This window comes from Neovison vison, chromosome 14 (assembly GCF_020171115.1).
Source record: "Neovison vison isolate M4711 chromosome 14, ASM_NN_V1, whole genome shotgun sequence".
Lineage (NCBI taxonomy): Eukaryota > Metazoa > Chordata > Mammalia > Carnivora > Mustelidae > Neogale > Neogale vison.
In genome coordinates this window covers 9,562,003-9,584,879 of record NC_058104.1, presented here as the reverse complement: position 1 = coordinate 9,584,879, position 22,877 = coordinate 9,562,003, and the positions used below count along the sequence as shown (strand labels likewise).

The window sequence follows — 22,877 nt, the reverse complement described above, 5'->3', positions numbered from 1 at the left end:
TGAGAGAGAGAGAGAGCGCGCGAGCGAGCGCACTCCCTAGGGGGAGGAACAGAAGAAGAGGGAGAAGCAGATCCCCCAGTGAGCCGGGAGCCCAACGCAGGGCTGGATCCCAGGACCCTGAGATCATGACCTGAGCCGAAAGCAGAGGCTTAACCCACTGAGCCACCCAGGTGCCCCTTGATGCGGTCTTATTACCCACAGACTCTAAAAGAATTGGTGTTTGTGACTTCTGATCAACTTACATCATTAAATGGTCAATGACTCTGATCTCTCTTAATCTACCAACTATTTAAGTAACAAAATCTACTGAAATGCAACATAATCTAAGTAACTGTAGGCAGCTAGCTTCAAGTCAGCTGCCTAAAGATAATTCACTTCAAGCCATTTCTAGCCAATGGTTTAGTCAATCTATTGATACATTCATTTACTTACAAAAGAACACTTTAAAAGTCTTACATGTCTCCCTTATCACGTTTCCCCCAGCTTTATGGAGATATAATTGAAATACACCATCGTGGGGGCGCCTGGGTGGCTCGGTTGGTTAAGCGGCTCCTTTGGCTCAGGTCATGATCCTGGAGTCCTGGGATCAAGTCCCACATCAGGCTCTCTGCTCAGCAGGGAGACTGCTTTTCCCGCTGACATCTCTCCTCTCATTCTCTCTCTCCCTCTCAAATAAATAAATAAAATCTTTAAAGAAAGAAAGAAAGAAAGAAAGACACCGTTGTGTAAGCTTAAGGTGCACGACGTGATGATTCAGTAGATGTATATATGTGAAATGATCACAGCAGAGTTAGTTAATCCATCCATCTCACATAATTACCAACTCGTGTGTTTGTAGCGAGAACGTTTTAGGTTTACTCTTGAGAAACTTCGAACATACCATACAGTGTTGTGAACTATAGTCAGCATGCTTCCCAGTAGACTCCTGGAATTTATTCATCTCATACCTGGAAGTTTGTGCCCTTTGGCCAACATTTCCCCATGTCCCCCACCTCCCACCCCTGGCAACCACCATTCTACTGTTTCTATGAATTCTGGTTTTTTTTAGGTCCCATATATAAGTGAGATCATACAGCATTTTCTTTGTCTGCTAATTTCACTTAGCATAATGCCCTCAAGTTCCATCCATGTTGTCGCCAGATGGCAGGATTTCCTTCTTTTTAAAGCTGAATAATTAATAATCCAGTGTGTGTGTGTGTGTGTCTGTGTGTATCACATTTTATCTATTCATTCATGAAGGGACACTTGGGTTGTTTCCCTGTCTTGGCTGTTGGGAATAATGCTACAAGAACATGGGGCTACAGATCTCTCTTCCATGTAGTGATTTCATTTCCTTTGGATATATACCCAGAAGTGGGATTGCCAGATAATCTGGTAGTTCTATTTTTAATATTTTGAGGAATTTTCATACTGTTTTTCCATAGCCGCTGCACCAAGTTACATTCCACCAACATTGCCCAGGGCTCCCTTTTCTCCACATCTTGGCAGGCACTTGTTATCGCTGGTCTTTTGAATAATACCCATTTTAACAGGTGCAAGGTGATAGCTCATAGTGGTTTCAATTTTCATTTCTCGGATGATTAACGATGTTGAGCACCTTTTCTTGTACCTCTTGGTACCTCTTGTCTTCTTTAGAAAAATATCTTTTCAGGTCCTTGGCCGTTTTAAAATTGAATCATTTGTGGGCTTGCTATTGAGTTATGGGAGTTCTTTATATATTTTGGAGATTAACCCTTCTCAGATACATGATTTGCGAATATTTCTTTCCCATTCCATAGGTTGCCTTTTCATTTTGTTGATTGTTTCTTTTGTGGCTCAAAAGCCTTTTGGTTTGATGTCAGCCCACTTGTTTATTTTTGCTTTTATTGCTTGTGCTTTGGGTGTCCTATCCAAAAAAATCATTGCCAAGGCCAATGTCAAGAAGCTTTCTCCCAACATTTGTGAAATACAATGATTCCTCCTCTTTTGAGAATGTTTATGTTTTTACATGCATGCTTTTTAAATCTTTCACTTAGTTTTGACTATTTCATGGGGTTTTCAGTCAATTCATTAAATGTTTTTCCACATTAAATTTTAATTTATGGAGGCACTTAATAGACTAAATGCATTTCATATGGGATATACGGAATTAATTACGGATTTAGGAACTTTTTTTGGTTTTGCCTCCATTTGAATATCCAAGGATTTTTTTTTCTAGTTCTTTGCAGAAAATCTTTAACAAAGTAAAACAAACAAACAAACAAAAAAACATAGCAGTCACCAAAATACAAAGACATTTAAAAACACAGTAAAGCCAAAAAGTCATAACAACAACAACAAAATCACTTACAAAATCTATTGCAAAATCAATATTTCACATTGGACTAAATTTAAAAGGTCAGGGGCACCTGGGTGGCTCAGTCGGTTAAGCTGTTTCTTTTGGCCCATGTCCTCCTTATACCAGGGTCCTGGAATCAAGCCCCGGATTGGGCTCCTTGCTCAGCGGGGAGCCTGCTTCACCCTCTCCTCCCCACTCATGCTCTCTCATGTTATCGCTATCTCCCTCTCTCAAGTAAATAATATTTTTTTTAAATTAAAAGTCAATACGTCAGGGGTGCCTGGGTGGCTCAGTGGGTTAAAGCCGCTGCCTTCAGCTCAGGTCATGATCCCAGGGTCCTGGGATCGAGCCCCGCGTCGGGCTCTCTGCTCCGCGGGAAGCCTGCTTCCTTCCCTCTCTCTCTCTGCCTGCCTCTCTGCCTACTTGTGATTCCTCTCTCTCCGTCAAATAAATAAAATCTTTAAAAAAAAAAAAAGTCAATACGTCACTGTTTGGCTTGATTATTAGTCAGGAGAGCCTTAGGCAAACTGACTGGCTCCTCTCCAAATCTGCTCAGTTAATGACATTACTTGTTTGGGCAACTTTTTGTTTGAAAGGCCTAGACAGTCACTCACAACCTCGCCTTTTCCTTTGCAGCCCAGTACATGCTCCATGATCTCAGCTGACACCAACAAAATGGAACTTGGGCGAATCATGGCTAAATTAGGATTTGTGATTATGGAAGCAATGAATGTTAATTACAACAAAAACTCAAAAGCTGGGGCACCAGGGTGGCTCAGCCAGTTAAGTATCTGACTCTTGATTTCATTTCAGGTCATGATCTCAGGGTTGTGAGATCTAGCCCCACGTCAGGGCTTCCCACCCAAGATTCTCCCTCTCCCTCTCCCCCTACTTGTGTGCTCTCTTTCTCTCTCTCAAAAAAACCAAACACTAAAAAACAACAAAACAAAAAACCCTCAAAAGCTTCCCATCTATATGACAGAATCTTTACCCAATAAGCTGGTATTCCTATAATTCTTCATTCTGGAAAAAGGTCCCTGACCCTGATCCAAGCAACCCCATTCATCTTTGGTGATGTCTACAACCCTTCTGGAAGGTCAGTGAATCCTGAAAGAATTCCTAGAGTCAGTAGCTCAGAGCTGGACGAGGGCAGTGTATAAGGTTGGGGTTAAATATGCTCTGGTTCTTTTTTTGGCCCGTTGAATTCATTGTTGAATGAAATGAATGAAAACTCACTGACCCAGAAACTTCTCTCGCCTCTTTGTGATTTGTCCACCTTCTTCTCTTTCTCAAATTCTAAAACCGAAGTAGCAAATGGCAAAGGTGATGTTCTTCCCAGAATAGACAAGCAGGAAAATCACACCTAAATAGTTTAATTTAAGGTACATCCGTTATTGGAAAAAAAAAAACCCTCTTTGTCTGTTTCATGGCTCTCCAAAATTCAGTCATTTGCAAGAGGTACCTCAAATAAATGAAATTAGTCATCGCCCCCAAATGAATGACTTTGTAGATAATCACCATCATTGAAAGGTAATATTGTTGGAGTCACTACCATTAGAACCCCATCTTTTCCACTTTCCAGCTAAATAGTTTAAAGTTATTTTCCATGTGCTTGTTACCCTTGTCCCTGCCTATGCCTCATCCTTCAAAAAATCTCTTCCCATCCTTCTTGCAGTAGCGAAATGACTCTAAGCTCTCCACAAATAACCAACCGGTGTCCGTCCAATCTAGTGGCCTATTTTGGGTCCTCATCCTATTTAAGGTCTTTGCAACTTTTAAAATAATTGTCCACCGGGAACACCTGAGTGACTCAGGTCATGATCCCAGGGTCCTAGGATTGAGTCCCACATCAGGCTCCTTGCTCAATGGGGATCCTGCTTCTCTCTCTGCCTCTGCCTGCCTCACTGCTTGCTTGTGTGCACTCTCTCTCTCTGAAAAATAAATAAATAAAAACTAAAAAAAAATTATCCACCAGTATTGACTGAAATCTCTCTTGGCTCTCAGGACACCAGCCTTCCTGGACTTCCTCTTGGCAGCTCTTAGGTCCACTTCTTATGCTCCTTGTCTGTTTTCTCTTCTGCCTACTTCTAAAAGGTTTTTCTGGTCCCTGGAGTTGTGACTTTTATTTGTACAACCTCCACTTACATGTTCTACTGTTTAGAGATCGGTAGAAACCTAGACACGATCAGGGAGTCCTCTTACCCCCTCATCTTCCATATTCATTTGGGCCACCAAGTTCTGCCCATTTTATCAGAGAAGCCTTTCCTCCTCCTAGTATCTTCCCGTTACTTTCAGGACCAGTGCCTTCGATTAAACCTTTGCTGATTCTAGCCTGACCTGTCATCATCTGTATTAAACCGGTCTCTCTGCCCTTCAGAATAGCCTCCCCACTATAGTCACAAGATCTGCTGTTCTAAGAAGTAGGGCAGATCCTGCCCTTCTTGTAAAGGCATTTTCTCTGCCTGAAGAACGAGTGTAAGCATCACTGAATGGCTTGCAAGGTCTCTATGATTTATTCTGCAATCACCTGTCATCCAGTCCTCCCACAACACTTTCCCTCCCACACCCGGTCCTTTCTTAAGACTGCCTAGGGTGCTCCCTGCTCCCGGAATGCCTTTTCTCACCTTCACCAGGGGTTCCTATCCTTCAAGATCCTGGTTCAAACATCAACTCACATTTCTTAGCCAAGGAATTTCCTAACACCTCCGGCCAGGTGAGTTACCCCTTCTTGAATTGCCCTTTGGCAATCCATTTGAACGGAAATGACAGCTTAAATTTCTAGAATGCTTGTTAGGTGTGCCAAGTTCTTTACTGTCATCTCACATTTCCTCATTATAAGAGATGCACTAGGAAGGCATTAGCATTTTTATCCTGATTTTTCAGCTGAAGTTTAGCTAGACTAAGGCAGATTAAGGCAAACTGACCATGGTCACAAGTTATAGACAGTCGAGGCTATTTGACTTTTCTACTGTCCGCTCGTTCCCAAATTCCAGCCCGCATCAAAATTACCCATTGGGATTGCAGGAACATGGACTGCCTGCCCTCCCCACTCCCGGACTTTCTGATTCAGCAGGTGCAGGAGTGCGATCCAATAATCTTCATTTCCAAACAATTCCCAGGGGATGCCTCTGCTGCCAGTCCTGGGACTGCACTTGGAGAACCACTGTTTCACACTTTTGCTCCTGAAAGCGTCTTAGAGAATGCACAGCAGCAGCATCTCCTGGGAGTTTCTTAGAAATGAAGCATCTTGGGCGCCTGGGTGGCTCAGTGGGTTAAGCTGCTGCCTTCGGCTCAGGTCATGATCTCGGGGTCCTGGGATCAAGTCCCGCATCGGGCTCTCTGCTCAGCGGGGAGCCTGCTTCCTCCTCTCTCTCTCTCTCTCTGTCTGGTTGTGATCTTTCTCTCTGTCGAATGAATAAATTAAATCTTTAAAAAAAAAAAAGAAAGAAAGAAAGAAAGAAAGAAATGAAGCATCTCGGGCTTCACCCTAGCCCTACTCAGACTCTGCATTTTTAACGATTCCAAGTGATTCACGAGCACGTAGTTGGTGTGTACCCATCGCACACTTTTGTACCGAGACAGATTCTAAAGTGGACAAGTAACTTAATTTACAGAGAGCGTCTCTCGGGCAAGACTGAGCCGGGAGCACTTCGGACACCCAGCGGAGGTTGGAGACTCCCAGGCCCCGGCGTCGCCCGCTCCGCCTCCAAGTCGCGCCTCGCCCCGCCTCTCTCACCGAGCCCAGCCCTTTAATTGGCCATCAGAGTCCTCGGACCGCCCCCCCCGCGCCGCGCCCCGCCCCGGATTCCGCTCGGCCCCGCCTCCCCGAGGAGGGGGCTGGCGCGGCGCGCGGTGCCCACGCGGCGTGCGGCTCCCACCCACGCAACACGCCCGCCGCTCCCAGGGTCCTCCGGACCACCGAGCCCTCTTCCTAGAGCAGCCCGGGAGGAGACCCCCCCGCCCGACTCCTCGCTTCCTCCCGTGCCAATTTAACCGGCACCCGGAAGTGCAGACGGCCCCGCAGTTTGTAGAGTCGTGTTTAGGGCTCCTGTCGTTACTGTTCCATTCACGCCACAAACGATGCTTGGACTCCTGGTCTTTGGCAGGGAGATGAAGGAGGCCCAGTCCCTGTCCACATCAAGGACGGCAGGACGGGGGGATACGCTCTGTACCGCGGGGACCGGATCGAAGGAAGCTGTCCCGGAGCGGTAACGGCCCGGGGCTGGCGGTCGCCTGCCCTGTAGGCGCTCCGGTGTTTGCCGCGTGAGTGCAGAGCATTCCGACTGGAAGCAAGGGGGTTGCCCGGAAGGCGTCGGGCCGTGCAGGACTGGAGGGTGCCTGGAGGTGAAGTTGGGAAGGTAGGCAGGGGCGACCCTGAAGGGCTTCCTGGGCCACCAGCCAAAAATGGCAGTTTCCTTTCTGCCCACTTTCAGGACCAAATTTGAGAAGTGCCTGCTTTTTTGTTTTGTTTTGACTACTACCATCCACACGCAAAGGATCCATAGGACTGTGCCTTGAAGGCTGTTTGTTATTTCATTATATTGCCGTGTCCTCATTTAATGAAACCATTCCCTGGCGCTTTTGTTTACCACCACAAATAATGCAGGAACGAATGTCTTCATGTCTTGCTTTTCCCTTTTTTTTTTTTTTTTTTTGGTTTGGCTTTTGTTGAATGTTTCCACGGATTACTAGTCAGATAATGATATATCGTTTTGCTCTTACTCGTATTCCCTCACTGCTTTCCAAAAAGTTAATAATGGCAACAGTAATGTCTATTTACGCAATCCTTATAAATTGAGTATTTGCTGGTGGTAGGCTCTGAGCTGGGCTCTAGGGGCATAATATGAACAATTTAGTACAGACCCCGTTCTCATGCGGCCGCCACTCTTGTTCGAGAGGGTCTCATTCATCAAGTTATCACACAAGCGTATAATTACAAACCGACAAGTAGCATGAAGACCAGTATTACAATCTCAGCCCTGGTGGTAGTTTGCAGGGTTTCATTTTTAGTTTTCCTACTGAACTGCCTTCATTTAAAATTTTCCTGCTGTACTTGAAACAAATGGTTTCACGGGATTGCTTTGCCTTCTAGGTTTTAAATTAACCCACGTTGTTCCTCCCTGGTTCATCCTGCTGCTTAAGGTAAGTCCTCTATTCTAAACCAGCAAAGAAAAAAAAATACAAATTTAGGCCTGAATTGTTTCAAGATGAATAGTTAGAGTGTACTTAAGAACTTGTTCTGTCCTCTCTTTATTCTTTAACAGACTCCCTATATCAAAGTCATTTCAACTGTTCGAACTAAGTAGGAAAGACGTCTCTTCCCTAACTCACAAGACGATTATGGGAATTTAAAAAAAAAAAAAATTAAAGGGACTCTGCAAACGTGAAAGGTTTTTGGATGATAATCCCTTGCATTTGCACTGCCCGCTTTACTACTGTTTATTTCGTGTCTATTCCACAAATACTTACTGGACATTGATCTTGTGTCAGGCGCTGGGGATGCAAAGATAAACAAGACCCAGGCTCTGCCCTCATGGAACTTAAATTGTGATGTGCACTGGAGCAGTGTGGGTCAAGGTGAAAAGAATCGGAAAGTCGCTACCTACCCAGTCCTTTCACTGCACAGCTCAGGTGCCAGAAGAGTGAACATTTACCTTTCCCATCTTTTGACTACTCCTGCCCCTGACCCACAGCAGATCTTCCCCCTTGGACACACGCAGAGGAAGCCTTTACTTAAGTATTAAAAGACTGGGCCCTCTCTGCAACTAACGGGGTAACAGCTTCTCTTTAAATTCCCATTTAAAGATCTATATAGTATCCCCTATTCGTATGTACCCCAGTCCCTGCGTGTATGGCTAACAGGTCCTGTTGTCAATCCTCTTGTAAATCAGCGGAGGCCCCAAACCCCTTGGTACCAGTTATGATTTTGTTACAGGCACCGAAAGGTCTCGTAGCCTCCGGTTTCCCAGACATAGACGGGGTGGGGCTCGAGGGGAGGTAGGTTTAGATTGGTCCCCCAGTCCTCTTTCTGCTGTTTTTCAGCCCAAGGGCTAACCACCAAGATCGGTCCAAACTCTATTAAGGCCGCCTCGGTGGAGAAAGGCACACGCGGGTCGGGTCACTCGCGAGGACGAACGTGGAACTTGAAGTTGCACTGTGGCTATCCGTCGGTGGGGGCTGAAAGGGGGACCGTTCGGAGCGTGCGCGTTAGTGCCTCAACGTGCAAGCGGGCGGCGCGGGGGGGAAGGGGCGGGGCGCTACCGGCGGCGCGGGGGCGGGTTCAGCATCAGCTGTGTAAGGTGATTGGCTCCGCGACGGGGAGGGGGCCGGTTTCCGCCGGACGACGGAAGTGGCTCTCCAGCTTTGCCAGTAGGCCATGGAGACGGTGGCACTGTAGCGAGCTAGGTGTGAAGATTGCAGGGGCGGCGGCCATGGAGGCCGTACTGAACGACCTGGTGTCTGTGGATGACTTGCTGGTGAGGCCTGGCCTCGAGGGAGGGAAAGGAGACATTCGACGGGCGGGTCCCGAGGAGCGTCCGGTTGGGGCCAGACACTCTACCCAGCATCAGTTTTGCCTAGGGAAGCCGAACTACGGCTCCCGGCATCCTCTGCAGCGTCCGGCCCCTGCCCAGAGGTTCTACTTTGTCCAGTAGCCTAATGGGAGTTGTAGTTTTCTGCGCCGACACGCCCCAGACTCGGGGCCTGCGGTCTGGCGTTGAAAGACTGACAGGTGCTGGGTACGTGGAGAAGTTAGGAGGTCAGGGTGCGGACACTTTTTTTTTTTTTTTTTAACTGTTCCTTCAGTTGGGGGGGGGGCGGGAATATAGCAACTACCATGAAGTTTCTTACATTACTCACTGATTGCAGCACGGTGCTAATTGCATTGCAGGCCATATCTGTCTTTGTAGCTCTGTGGGCTAGTGTGGGCACTGTTTCTACTCCCAATTTGCAGTTAAGAAAAGGTCCAGGCCCAACAGGGTGGGGCTGGTTGGGGGAAGCAGCTGCGTGGGTTGTTGAGAAGTTCTGACAGCGTGTTTACTGTTTAGCCTCTGGGGTCAGCTGCTTCGGGAGCGGTGCCTGGAGCCGCCACCAGGTGGCATCTCCGCTCGGCACCACTAGGGGGAGGGAAGCGGACGGGGTTACTGTCCAAGGAGACAGCCCGTTGCTAAGCGGCAGAATCCCTGGGTCTGGGTCCCAGGGATGAAGCTAGCGGAACCTGGGATGCCAGATGCCAAGACCCGCCGGGAAAATGAGGCAGAGACTAGGGAAGATGGGGTGTAACTGGGAATTAACCCGTAGGTCCTGGTAGAGAACGGTGCGTCCCTTCATTTCTAAATGACTCCTCTCCTCTCCTTGGCAGAAGTTTGAAAAGAAATTTCAGTCTGAGAAGGCAGCAGGCTCTGTGTCCAAGGGCACGCAGTTTGAGTATGCCTGGTGCCTGGTGCGAAGCAAGTACAACGATGACATCCGTAAAGGCATCGCACTGCTGGAGGGTGAGTTTCTTGGCTACCCCACCCTCCCCTTCCCAGCTGCTGCCATGGCCTCGTTCACTCCCTCCATCTCCAGTGCGGGATTCTTTTTCTTTTTTTAAAAAAATTATTTATTTATTTATTTGATAGAGAGATAGACAGAGATCACAAGCAGGCAGAGAGGCAGGGAGAGAGAGAGGGAGAAGTAGACTCCCCACGGAGCAGAGAGCCCGATGTGGGGCTCGATCCCAGGACCCCGAGATCATGACCCAAGCCGAAAGCAGAGGCTTAACCCGCTGAGCCACCCAGGTGCCCCCGGGATTCTTTCTCGACATGACAGTTATTTTCCTGTAAACACCTGCAACAAAGGGCTGCCCCTTCACCTGGCTTCTCCCAGTGTGCTTTTGGCTAATTACCACCTCATCCTTGTTTTGCCAGCTTATGTCAGTCCCCGCAGGCCTCTGGAGATCTGGTAGCCTGACCGGGAGAGTGACTTAGTCTGAGGTCACACAGCTCGTGAATTAGCGGCTGAATGAGGACTGGAAGCTCCTGCCTTGCTCTTTGGCCTCACCATGTTGCTTATTCAGCAGCTCTTGAAAACCTTCCATGAGGGCGGTGTGGAAGAAGTGCGGAAGACGGGCCCCGGATCCTGGGGGCTGATGGCACTGTTTTGACTGGAATCCTATTTCCTATTGGTTTTGGGTGGGCCACCGTTTGTCAGAGGCCACAATACCTGACTTTTAAATTCCTCTGTCCCCTCTACCCCCTTTTCTTGGCCAGGTAATCATGTGCAGGCAAACAGCGTCCTAGCAAAGGATGGCCATTGTCAGTTGATAAAAATAAGAATCTTTTCTAATGCAAATAACCTCACCCTGCATTTGCCCGTTTGGCTCTTTCAGATTTTTCAGCTTCCCTCTGCAGCTCGGCGCAGCTGTAGATGGGGTCTCTAAGCGTTGCCAGTTCCAGTGGAGGAGACCGAACAGACACGTGGGGAGATTTATAAACACCTGCGAAACTATTTAGCCACAAATTCTACTGCATAGTGTACAGCTGAGTACATAGGCCCCTGGGAAATCACTAATTGAGAAAGAATCAGGTGGGGGCGCCTGGGTGGCTCAGTGAGTTAAAGCCTCTGCCTTCGGCTCAGGTCATGATCTCAGGGTCCCGGGATCAAGCCCTGCATCGGGCTCTCTGCTCAGCGGGGAGCCTGCTTCCCCCTCTCTGCCTGCCTCTCTGCGTACTTGTGATCTCTGTCAAATGAATAAATAAATCTAAAAAAAAAGAATCAGGTCAAGTCATTTAAGAAGATGAGTTTTGAGCTGATTTTTTATTTAAAGGGGGAGGGAGGGCAAACTTACTCGAACACTAGTCTGGGCAGCGGACGGCTGCATTGAGAACGCACAGCAGGGACCAGAGGTGAGGAGAGCGGTCTTTGGCTTCTCCGGCGCCTCGGTTTCCTCTCGGTTCCCTTGGATGAGCCCGAGCAGACGGCAGCATTGAGACCAGGGTGCACAGCAGCGGCCGGGTGTCTGGCAGCCTGCACCCATGCCACCCCGGAGGTCTGACTGGGAAGCCGGGAGGGACTGGAGCTGAAACGGAAGCGCAGGACAGTGCCTTTCAGCCAGGATCAGACAGGGATTCGGAGAGTGGAAGGGGTGTCTGGGACACCAGCGCTAGAAAAGGAGAGAAGCAGTGTTCACCCTTCTGCTTCGGCCCTCTGCAGAGCTGCTGCCCAAAGGGAGTAAAGAGGAACAGCGGGATTATGTCTTCTACCTGGCTGTGGGCAACTACCGGCTCAAGGTAAGGTGGAGCGGTCCCTTCTCCCGCTGCACCCTGCTGGGGTGGGCTGCCCCGCCAGCTCGCTGCTCCTCCGGGGGCCCTCCAGAGCCCTGGCCGCCAGGAAGGCTGAGGAGGGCAGTGGGGGGGCTGTACAGAGGTGCAGGGTGAAAGTCGGCTGAGGGAAGGCAAGAGACAGATTCCAGCTGCTGAGGTTGTGGGGAGCAGGGTGACCTCAGGTTGGGGTGCAGCCCCAAGCCTCGGGTTGTTATCTCCCCCAGCTTATCACCCCTACACAGTTGGGGTTGTTTGTGGACTCTACTCCGCTGGGTGGGGCTGGAGTCGGGGAGGAGGTGGAGGGAGGAGCCCCCGGGGGCCGGTGAAGGGAAGGCCCCTCTGATGAGCAGGAGAAGCTATAGTTACTGAGGGGGGGGGCGTGCGTGGTGTGTTTTCCCCGAGAGCAGGAATACGAGAAGGCGTTAAAGTACGTGCGGGGGCTGCTGCAGACGGAGCCCCAGAACAACCAGGCCAAGGAACTGGAACGGCTCATCGACAAGGCCATGAAGAAAGGTGAACCCTTCCCCTCCACCTTCCTCCACTCCCCACTGCCCTTGCTCCCGGGCCCCCTCATGCCTCTCTATCTCTCTCTCTCGGTTAAGTCCTCTTCCTTCCCCCAGGCCTGGGCTCTCTGATCTCCCTTTGAATGACGCCCTCCTCTCCAGGCAGCTGCTCAGTGCCTCAGAGGCCTCCTTTCTCCAAGCCCGAGTCCCTCACCTCATGACTCCAGGGGAGGAGGCACGTCTGTTGAGGCGCATCGGGTGGAGAGAAAGAAGGTGCTGGGCAGCGTCCCTGGGGTGCTGGGCTCCTGACAGTCTCCCTTTTCCTTTCCCCAGATGGCCTAGTGGGCATGGCCATTGTTGGAGGCATGGCCCTGGGCGTGGCAGGCCTGGCTGGACTCATCGGACTTGCTGTGTCCAAGTCCAAATCCTGAATGAAACCGCGCCTCTGCCCGAGGAGAGTGGGAGCCTGTGGAGGACACTTGGCCGGGGGGGGAGACCCATCCGTCCTTGCTGTCCCTGTCTCCTGCACCCCATCACTGCCCTCTGGCGTTGAGCTTCCTTTCCCCAGAGATGTGTCCGGTAGCCCCAAACCATGTGCTCCAGGAGGAGTGTAAATAAAACAGCCTTGGCTTGGGAACTGCTGTGTCCGTGGTGAGGAAGGGGTGGGCTCTTTTGGGCCCGAAGGTGGTGGTCATGCGCGGTCCTTTCCTGCTCACTCTCCTACTCCTGTCCCCCACGGCTGGTGTGGGGTGCGCCTTTGTCCGCCAAGCTGCCCACACCCCACGCCCTTCCTTCCTCCCCCACCCCCAAAGCAGATCAGGGACAGGGGACGGGGCCGAGGCCTTTGCATGGCGTAAGAGTCCTGGGAGAAAATGGACTAGAGACGGGAAGGGCAGAGCTGGGGGGGACAGGCCAGGATTTATGTCTCCGGTCTCCTCTGACCCACACAGCTGCCTCGAAGCACGTGGAGTTTTCCACACCAGGGCCCCCCCTATTCAGTTTCCTCCAAAACCTCCGCCCTTCCCTCTCTTTGTCCTCCTGCCTTCCCCCTTCCCCATCCTCCTTAGGGGATGGGCCGCTTCCCAGGGGCAGGCATGGGGGTTTGGCACGGAGTCTGTCGGAGTTCTTGGGAGAAGTTACAAACTCAGGACATCCCGATTGTCGGCTCAGAGATGGAAGGTCGGAACCCAGTCCCCACCCAGCCTGCTTTGCCCCACACCCGCCCGGTGCCAGGCTCGGCACGGGCCTGTCTTGCTTCACTGCATACCTCTCGTTCCACAGCCCAGCCAGCCTGGTTGGGGGGACTGGGGAGGCGGCACCTGAGGGGAGCGCACGGGAGCCTGATACCGGGAGGGGGCAGAGGGGGACCCACTCTGGCTCAGCCATGTCCTGGGTGACTGCCTGGGGGTAGCATCCGGCCCCTGGCCCCTGGAGACTGGGCCCCTGTGGTGTTTGCAGGAGGAGAACCCGCTCCGGGGCAGGAAATGCACCAGGACAGGTGCTCAGCAGGTGCTCAGCGTTGGTGTGGGGTGGGGACTGGGAGGTTTCTAATCCGTCATAATTAATAGAGCTGGTGACAGTTCTGATAACTGAGCTGCTTAGATTAGCGACGGGATCACTTTCTGGGCCTGCGATTTATCCCCCTCGACGGCCCTTGGCAGCAAGATCAAGCTTGGTGCCGAGGGTCAGAAGATCAGCCCGACAAGGGGGGAGATTTAAGTTCAGGAAGTTGAAGTTTGGAGGAAAGCAGCCCCCTGGCAGCCTCACCCCAGCCTGCGCTATCCAGACCTGCGGGGGTACCAAGGAGGTACCCTCCTTCTGATCTGGGGTCACAGGTGAGGAAGCTAGTTCTAGTTCACAGAAGCAGAAGCAAGCTCACGGGGCTCTGGGAGACGCTGGGTCTGGTTTGAGTCTGGGTTGGCCGGACTCCAGAGCGGTGGGTCCGGTGCCTATACCCTGTTCCCTTAGGCAGCCTTAACCTACCTTGGAAAGATGGGGCCCAAACGCTAGGTCTTTTGCGTCTCCTAAATTGTTCTCACCAACATCCAGGAGAGTGGTTCTGTGCCCCGGATTCTGCCACACCGAAGGTACGTCTGGGAGCACACACTGGCTCTCGGTCACCTTCTCTGTCCATGTCCCTCTTTGTCCATTCTCTGGCCCCCCGATGAAGGCTGAGTCAGAGACGCTTCCCCTTGGCTCCCACCGCCTCCGGGGGGGGGGGGCCCTCCTTGACTGTATCCGTTTGTTCCGTCACTCCCATAAGTCCTCTCCGCCCCCCTCCTGGGGCGGGGAGCCCGGAGGCTGGGGGAGGGGGTGGACTTTTGGCCTGTTTCTTTTATTCCCTCCATCTCTTCGTCAACAGCTGCCTGGTGCTGGAGGCTCATTCCTCTGCCCAGACCTTCCAGGAAGCAGCGAACCCGGAGAGAGGGCCGGGACGGAAACCAGGAGACAGACCCGAGGCCCGGACTGCAGCTGCCCTCCCTTTCTCGCGCCGCAGCCTGCCTTAGCACCCCACCTTAGCCGAAGCCCCTCAAGGTCTCGCGGGGCTCAGCCCCTCCCCTTCTCTGGGGCCCCCGGCGCCCCTCGGGGCCCTGCGTCCCACCATGTCGCTGGCCGTGGAGACCTTCGGCTTCTTCATGGGAGCCCTGGGGCTGCTGATGCTGGGGGTGACCCTGTCCCACAGCTCCTGGCGCGTGTCCACCGTGCACGGGAGCGTCATCACCACCAACACCATCTTCGAGAACCTCTGGTTCAGCTGTGCCACCGACTCCATGGGAGTTTACAACTGCCGGGAGTTTCCGTCCTTGCTGGCCCTCTCCGGTACGCGGTGGGGACAGCTCCAGGGGGCAGACGCTGGCGGGAGGCTGGAGGAGGGAGAGGCCCCCGGGGACGGTGGGCGCTGCCCGTGGTCGGGCCTCGGGCACCAGACCGTAAAGGGGGTCTGGATCGGGCTCAGCGGGTTGTGGGGGGGCGGCGCGCTGTCTGGAAGGGCGGGAGAGACTTCGTCCCACGTGTCCCCCTGCCCTGACGGGACACTCCCAGCGGTTACAGGGGCAGCAGGATCCGCCTGCCGGGCTCGGTTTTCCGCCTCCGCGCCCCAGGCAGGTCAGAACGGGAGCTTCGTCAGTCCCGACTGTAGGACCCTCGTCCTCACAGCACCGGCTTACGGATGCTCCTGGGTCGGGATAAAGCACACCGAGTGTTAGCGGGAGACGTCAGCGTGTGTACGCACGCAGCCAGTTTCTGCCTCTTAGCTCTGGTGTGGGAGCACTGGGATCTGCGGGGTGAAGAGGATGCCCCATCTTGGGTTCTTGGGGTTGAGACACGTAAGACCTTCAGGGTCCCACTGGGCCACTAGTCCCACTGCCTTGGCGAGTTCTAAAGGGCCCTTTGAAAGGGAGCCTCCTGCCCCTCCCGAGTGTCCGCTGGAAGCAGGTCGCGGGGGTGCGCGTGCATGTGTGTGCTCTGCGGTCCCAGGCAGTGTTTTTTGAAGTTCTTGGTGGCTTGGAGTCTACCGCTCTTTTGGCCCAGAAGGTTCTCCCTGGTGGCTGTCGCTCCTTCTTGCTTCCTGTTCACCCTATGAGTAGCTCCCTAGAGCCCCCCCCAGGGGAGTCTCCCGTCAGTCGGCCCCAAGCCAGAGACCAAGAGTAGGGGACCAGGTACCCTATTCAGTGTCGCTCCCACGCCTTCCTTGGAGCCGTCTCGCTCTTTCGGGTCCCCTGCTGCGGGTGCGGCGTAGTGGATGGAACCAAAGCCAGCGCTGGGTGTGGAACGTGTCTCCTCAAAATCCCCCAGGAATGCCAGAGATGCTCTGAGGAGTTAGGGTATTGGGTGGGTCGCTGTGTCCCCACTATTTCCAGAATCTTCTGAGACAGCAGCGGGGGCCTCATGCCTTCACTCTCTCCAGGGCTTTCTGTGTGCAAGGCAAGTGCCCCCCACCCGCCACACCCCAAGCTCCGTATAAAAGCTGAGTGTTCTCTGGGCCAGAAGCTCAGAGTGCTTGGGGGGCCTGAAGGGATGCTGGAGGCAGCCTGCTCAGCGGCCACGGCCATTGCCCCCGCACCCACCCCAACCATACCTGTGGCTTGGGCAGAGGCCTTGGCTGTGAGCTCGTCCACCCAGGAAGGGCCCCACTTGGATCTGCTGACGGAGGGGCACGAGCATGCCGGCGGGGAAGGGCGGGGGAGCACTGCCTGGCATGAGCAGGGGAGCACTGCCTGGCATCGCGGGTCGCCTGGCTCTGCAGCCTCTTAGTGGCCTCATTGTACCAAAGCTGGGAAGTCCCAAGGACAAGTGTGAACCTGCCCAGAGTCCCACAGGTGGTAAGGGGGCTGGAACCCAGGCCGGTGAGTCCCTCTGAGGCCATTCTGGTCCCCAGGGGGTTCCTGACTATCATTTAATCACGTCCAGCCCGCGCTCCTTTGGGACCCATCAGTAATCTCCCTCTTGTCCCCCAGGGCCACCTGGGAAGCCTGGGCCGGTTCAGTCCCAGGTAGAGGTGTGTGGATGAATGGGTGCATAGAGGAGACCGGGTAGGGGAGAGGGTGGGAACTCAGGGGGAGTAGCTTCGAGGGAGAACTTTGGTCCTCCTCCCTGCCCGCCAACCCCGGGCCACTCCGCATGCTCCTGGCAGAGGCCCAGCTTTTCCTTCAGCACCAATGGCACTGCCCCACCCGGGAAAGCAGAGCAAGGTCCTTGGAGTGCTTGGCAACTATCAAAGACAGAGTAGGGGGGAGGGGACCCGGAAGGAAAGTAGCCATTTCCTTCAGCTTTGAAGAAGGGGAAACCGAGGCACCCAACATCCCTGAGCTAGATGGGCTGGGATGGGTCCTGCGCCCAGGAATCCCACTTCCCGGGTGAGAAGCGGCCCTTGTCCAGTGACCGTGGGCCACTGCTGCCCCCTACCGGTCGCTTCAGGAGAACGCTCAGTTCGGGCTGACTCTGGCTGTGCCAGGCACCCGGTGGGACCTAGAGAGAAGCCGCGGCAGCGAAGAGGGAATAGTCAGTGCAATTTCTGTAACTCACAACAGGGCATGGTGGGGACCTGACACGCCAGAGGTTCTCAACTGGGGTGATTTTGTCCCTCAGGGATTATTCGACAGCGTCTAGACCTGTTGATCGTCCCTCTTGGGATGGACTGGTAGTGACACCTAATGACTAAAGGCGAGGGATGCTGCTGGACATCCCAAGGGCACAGAACGCCCCCCACCCCCAGAACAGAGGACCAAAGTGTCAGCAGTGTCAAGGAGCAAGCCTGTCGGGGGGTGGGGAGCAGAGGCCGGGACTCTTGGGGGCCGAGGTAAGCTCCTGGGAAGGAGCCCGTGGGACCCCTTCGGCTGAATAGGGCCTGACGGGGAAGGAGAGGACTTGAGGGCCCTTATGGGCTGAGACCCGAGCAGGGGCTGGCTCGGTCGTGGAGGGGGGAGGGGCCAGCTGAGGGACCCATGGCTGCGCCCCACCTCCCCAGGGTACATCCAGGCCTGCCGGGCGCTCATGATCACCGCCATCTTCCTGGGCTTCCTGGGCCTCTTCCTAGGCATAGTGGGGCTGCGCTGCGTAAACATTGGGAGTATGGAGCTCTCCAGGAAGGCCAAGCTGGCGGCCACTGCAGGGGCCCTACACATACTGGCTGGTAATTGGGGGAAGGGGACGGGTGTGCCCTGCATCGTGGAGGGGGGTTGTGGTGGCAGTGCCCCCGGGGTTCCCTGTCCTCTCCGGCTCACCACTCCCTGGGGGGGGTCTCCCCCTGCCCACCCAGCCTCACTCCTGCTCTCCCCGTCCCTCAGCTACAAATCCGCCCATCACCAGTGTTTCTTGAGGCCCCACTAGGAGCCTCAAGAGGCCTGAGTGAGGGATGAGAGAGACCCCAAGGTGAGTGACCTTACAGCCCGGCCGGGAAGACCAGTCAGGGCAGACTCCCCGCACCTGTGAAGTAGGCTGGGTCTCGCCCTCTTCTCCAGCTGCGGAAACAGGCTCAGAAAACTCTGGTGACCAACTGGAGGAGCCCCCAGAGAGGGGTGAGGCTGGTCCTGTAGTCCTGGGTCTCACTGGCCTCGGGCCTTCACTGCACTAGTGGTAAAGGCATGTCACAGGCTCTGGGGGCTTCGGAAGGCAGGAAGGGGCTTCAGGGCAGCTGTGCAGGACCACTGCTGGGGTGGCTGGATTTCCCAGGATGGGTCGGATTTGGACGGCAGATTCCAAGTGAGGTGACTAGGTGATCAAGATGTGGGGCAGGGCCGGGTAAAGAAGGGGCCAAGGGCAGAGTGTGGGAGACTAGACATGAAAGAGGGGCTGTGCTTGGGGACCCTAGGAGACAGGTCAGGAGCTAGAGAGGGAGTGAAACTTGCCACCGCCTCCGCCAGGCCTGGGGCTCGAGCGTGGCCCTCTTCTCCCTCCCCAGGTCTCTGTGGGATGGTGGCCATCTCCTGGTACGCCTTCAACATCACCCAGGAATTCTTTGACCCCTTGTATCCTGGGACCAAGTGAGTGTGGGAGCCCCACCCTGGGGGGCTGTGGGTGGGACTCAGCCGGCCAGAGCTAGCGCTGCCCCGCACCTCTCCTGTCCCCAGGTACGAGCTGGGCCCCGCCCTCTACCTGGGCTGGAGCGCCTCCCTGCTCGCCATCCTGGGGGGCTTCTGCCTCGGCTCTGGCTGCTGCCGCGCTCCCGACGCGGACCAGGCCCCCAGGTAAGGGCGGTTGCGTGCGTCGGCGGGGCAGGAGGAATTGGGGGGGGTGCTCCTCCACTGACCTAGGCCCCTCTGAACCAGGTTCCCCTACAAGGCCTCCGTAGTGCGGTCCCCTGTCCTCACTGGCGGCCTGCGCCCCGCGGCCTCGGACGAAGGGGACAGCACCTTTGGCAAATACGGGAAGAACGCCTACGTGTAAGGCGCCAATGGACCCCATTCCCCTCCCAATGCCCCAGCGGAAAAAGGCCTCCTGAACCTCGGGCGGCAGGCGGTGCTCCAACTCCACCCAATGGCCAGAAGCCACGCCCAGCTCTGACCGATCCTCTGGCCCCGCCTCCCACCCGGGCCACGCCTCCTTCGTCCGGCAAGGAACCCGCCTCCTTAGAACTCACCTCGGACCCCTGGGGCAGGACCTGGGTCTGGATGCTGGTTGGCTAAGGGGGTGGAGGTGTCCCCTACCGTTTGTATTGTGTATAAATACATGAATGAATAAATTTGTACTGTGAACTGTTGAGGGATGGGATTCCCCTGGTGGAGTTTCTCATCTGGCTAATTATCTCCACCTGCGCCCCCCCCCCCCCCCCGCGGAGCGCCTAGCCTTATGCTGCCTTAGCAGCTCCCTAGCGCCTGGGGTGGGGGGGATAAAGCCCAAGACCATTAAGGCCCCACACACTGCCGGGCCCTAGCCCACCTTTCTGTGTGGGGTCCCTACTCCTCGGTACAGCGGTGCTCTCCTAGCGACCTGGATGGCTCACTGGCCTTGCGGTTTCCTACGGGTCTACCCAGAAGCACAGGTGCCTTTTCAGCTGTTAAGGGGGTTCCTGGTCAAGAAGTTTGTGCAAGTCTGTATACCCTATTGCCTCCCAATTCTCTGCTTCCAGAAAATTTGTGGATGTCCTGCTGGTCGAGCCAGTTACATGGCCAAGTCCGTGTGTAAGGGACTGCACGAGAGCGTGGGTGCCGTGCCAAGGACGGGCCCACGGGGTTGCCTTTATTAGCAAACCCGGAGTGGGTTTCTCTCAAAAATGAAAACCTACACCTCACGAAGGTTCTTACAACTCTTTTTTTTGTTTGTTTGTTTCTTACAACTCTTGAGAAGCCATCAGAGTTCCTCAGGGAGGCCGGTATCCTGCGTGCTCCCCCCCACCCCCCTCCCAGTAAAGGACAAAAGCTAAGTCCATCTCCTGACATCCCCGGGGGCATTTCCAACCCAATCTTCCACCCCATCCCCCGCCCCACAGCTTCTACCTCCTTTCCCAGAGCCCAGCCGGCCTCTTCTCAGCCCTTCCCGCTCTCAGGAAGGCTCCCGTGAGCCAGCTCCCGCACACGGGCATCTAAGTACGTGCCCTGAACACGGGCACTGGGTTAAGTTTTGGTATCGTCTGTCCCTCCTGCATAGTCACATGGCTATTAGGAGCCAGCGACAGACTTACCCTTTTAAACAATACTTCTTTCCTTTTCTGCTACAAGCAGTGTGGTGCCGAGACCTGGCTTCCCGCCCTCGAAGAGCTCCCAGCAAGGAGCGGGGCGAAGTGTAGACGGCTGATTGCCGCGTGGTGGGCAAGGCGTGAGGGCTACGGCGAGGAATGGCCGGTCTTTGGAACGGGCTGGACAACAAACTGCTGGAGGGCTTTGGTAATCATGTCCACGTCTATCACTGACAGAACTCTCCAGATGCCAGGCCCTGGGCTGGGCAGGCCGTCCTGTTTAATCCTCCCACTACCAGGGCCGTGGCTGTTAAGAGAGGGGGGACCTGTGACTTGGCTGAGCTACACAGTTGGGAAACAGTAGGACCAGGATTTGTCCAAGACTGAAGACACAGCTAGCCTGCTTCCTGGAACTTTGGCCTTTCCTAACCAATTCACGTCAACTAAATTCAACTCTCACAGAGGCCTGTAGGAGTGAGCCCCCGGGCTCTAGTATTAATGTCTCCCACCCTTTGTGCGCCCAGGAGGGGGCAATGGACATGGGGATGACCCTCTACAAGCTTTGGGCACCCTGATTTCCCGGAGACTGGGCTGTCTCCCAAGGTAGAGACTGATCTCCCCAGCATGTAGGAAGCTGGCGAGAATTGTTCCAGGCCTTTCCTTGGGGAGTGTGGGTTTAAGTGGGGGTCCAGAGACCCTTCCTAGATACACAACGTCAACGGAGGGCTCCTGGAGCCCCCTGGCATCAGAGCCATGCGGAGCCGTTGGGTCTGGCTCTGTCCTCAGTCCCCTGGGAAGGCTAAGTGTGTCACTGAGTAGACAAATCTTACACCAGGCAGAATCTATGTGATTCTTTTTGTGATAGCGAAATATGGAACAATGCCGGTGAGTTTAGGAACTAAGCCAAGGAGACCGTGTTCTGAAAGCAAGTCTGATGCAGGTGATCACACCGAGGTGACGATGGCGTTTCTCAGCCAAGACAGAGTCTTTAATTCCCCCCCAACCCTCCCTCCCTTACTCCCTTCTTTCCTCTTTTTTTCCCCTCCATTTTCTTCCCTGATGGAGAGGAAGACTGAAAGGTTAGGATCCAGGGAAGTTTCCCTGCATGGGACAGACAGTAAATTCAGGCCGGAAGTCAGAAGCCAGCAAGCGACTCCTGGTGTCCCGGTTACCACTGCCATGGAACAACCACCCCCCCCGCCCCCCCCCACGCGAGCCTCAGGGCATAGCCCACTGGGTCATACACACGGATTCCGCAGGCGAGGCGTCTGGGCCGTTGTAGAGATGTCTGTGTCTGCTCCGTGATGTCGAGCACACAGCCAGGAAGCCTCAAACGGCTGAGGGTCATTTGATGCCTGGTGGCCAGAACCATCTGGAGGCGTCTTCACTCCCACAAAGGAAGCCTGGGCTGGGGTGGTGCGAAGGCCGGACTCGGCTGCGCCCGGCACGGGAGCACCTGCGTGTGGCCTCCCCGTGCAGTCTGGGTTCCTCACAGCACGGCGGCTTCAGGATGGCTGGATTTCTCACATGGTGACGTAGGGATCCAAAACAACAAGCGTCCTAGTTGACAAAGCAGAAGCTTCTCTGCCTTCTACGTTGCTTGGTCTCTCTTCTGCCACCCTGGCTGAAACAGTCCTAATTCTGCCCTGATCCCTGGGGAAGGGAACAAAGACTCTACCTTTTGATGAAAGGACAGTCAGAAAATGTACAGTCATCTTTTAAAACCAGCAGCTAGAACTGTCCCCAAACTGTGTCCTCACCATCAGACTCGGAGCTGTCCCACGGACCCAAACTCATGTCTCCAGAGAAAAGGCAAGGAAGACACCACGAGCATTTGGGCCAGCTGTTGTAAAGTCCCAAAGGGGAGAGAAGAGCCTATGAAGGTGCCTAACACAGAATTTGCTGGCTCCCATTAATATCTCATCGAGGTCATCTGTTCACCAAATACAACATTTACATCCTAAGCATCTGCTATGCTGTGTTCTAAGGGGCTACAGGGCCTTAAGACAGCAACTCCAAGGGGCTTATGAGCTCACAGCTTGCAATCCACTTAGAGGCGGCATGGGTATAAGAAGCTTTAATACTGCATTAAGAATTACGGCATCTGGGGCCCCCCCGGGTGGCTCAGTGGGTTAAGTGTCTGACTTCTGCTAGATCATGGTCACCCGGGTCTTGGGATCGAGCCCCACATCAGGCTCCCCGCTCGGTGGGGAGTCTGCTTCTCCCTCTGCCCCTGCTTGTGCTTGCTCTCTCTCAAATAAATAAATAAAATCTTTAAAAGAAAAAATTACAGCATCCAGAGCCACCAAGAAGAGAAGAGAGGCCTCTATATCATGAATTCCCCCATGCTTCTCATGCTTCCCAGGAATTTACACGCTTTCTCGGATACTGATAACTTCACACACTGCAGCTCCCGGTTAACCACCGCCTCCTCGAGACGACTGCTCCTCAGACCGGCCACACCAAGGACAAGGGCCGATCTCTCCACTGGGTTAAGGACCAGAGGATGAAGCAGGGCTGGCTCCTTCTGCAGTATCATTCTGCACCCTGTCCCCAGCGCTCTCTACTTCCCTGTCACCCGGTCCTGGCGACACTCAAATGATCCTCAGAAAAACGACAGGAACAAAAAGCAAAATCAAGTG

General features: G+C 54.1%; 2 protein-coding genes and 1 long non-coding RNA gene across 7 annotated transcripts; all 3 read left to right on the top strand.

Annotated features, from left to right (window-relative positions):
- Positions 1–6,167: 6,167 nt before the first annotated feature.
- Positions 6,168–8,229, top strand: LOC122895327. The gene is made up of 3 exons (XR_006382187.1): positions 6,168–6,675; positions 7,410–7,459; positions 7,582–8,229. It is a non-coding gene; the product is annotated as an uncharacterized LOC122895327 (long non-coding RNA).
- A 409-nt stretch (positions 8,230–8,638) lies between these two features.
- FIS1 (fission, mitochondrial 1) lies at positions 8,639–12,759 on the top strand. Its single transcript, XM_044232658.1, has 5 exons — positions 8,639–8,793; positions 9,678–9,810; positions 11,510–11,586; positions 12,027–12,132; positions 12,456–12,759. The coding sequence occupies exons 1-5, from the start codon at positions 8,749–8,751 to the stop codon at positions 12,551–12,553; spliced, it is 459 nt and encodes a 152-aa protein (XP_044088593.1). The 5' UTR covers positions 8,639–8,748; the 3' UTR covers positions 12,554–12,759.
- A 56-nt stretch (positions 12,760–12,815) lies between these two features.
- On the top strand, positions 12,816–19,320 carry CLDN15 (claudin 15). 5 transcript variants are annotated; one of them, XM_044232654.1, is made up of 7 exons: positions 12,816–13,301; positions 14,485–14,657; positions 14,806–14,942; positions 17,590–17,754; positions 18,523–18,604; positions 18,692–18,808; positions 18,890–19,320. In XM_044232654.1, the coding sequence occupies exons 1-7, from the start codon at positions 12,816–12,818 to the stop codon at positions 19,005–19,007; spliced, it is 1,278 nt and encodes a 425-aa protein (XP_044088589.1). In that variant the 3' UTR covers positions 19,008–19,320. The 5 variants fall into 5 exon arrangements, 4 of the variants coding, with proteins under 4 accessions (XP_044088589.1, XP_044088590.1, XP_044088591.1 ...); XM_044232656.1 differs by having other exon boundaries at positions 13,213–13,957; positions 14,172–14,657; XR_006382186.1 differs by lacking the exons at positions 18,692–18,808; positions 18,890–19,320 and having other exon boundaries at positions 17,590–18,139; positions 18,523–18,542.
- Positions 19,321–22,877: the final 3,557 nt, after the last annotated feature.

Coding starts and splice junctions, on each gene's coding strand:
- FIS1 (XM_044232658.1), top strand. CDS start 8,749: ATGGAGGCCGTACTGAACGACCTGGTGTCTGTGGATGACTTGCTG. Junction 9,811..11,509: donor AGGCATCGCACTGCTGGAGG/GTGAGTTTCTTG, acceptor GGCCCTCTGCAG/AGCTGCTGCCCAAAGGGAGT. Junction 11,587..12,026: donor TGGGCAACTACCGGCTCAAG/GTAAGGTGGAGC, acceptor CCCCGAGAGCAG/GAATACGAGAAGGCGTTAAA.
- CLDN15 (XM_044232654.1), top strand. CDS start 12,816: ATGCGCGGTCCTTTCCTGCTCACTCTCCTACTCCTGTCCCCCACGGCT. Junction 14,943..17,589: donor GTCCTTGCTGGCCCTCTCCG/GTACGCGGTGGG, acceptor CCACCTCCCCAG/GGTACATCCAGGCCTGCCGG. Junction 18,809..18,889: donor GACGCGGACCAGGCCCCCAG/GTAAGGGCGGTT, acceptor CCTCTGAACCAG/GTTCCCCTACAAGGCCTCCG.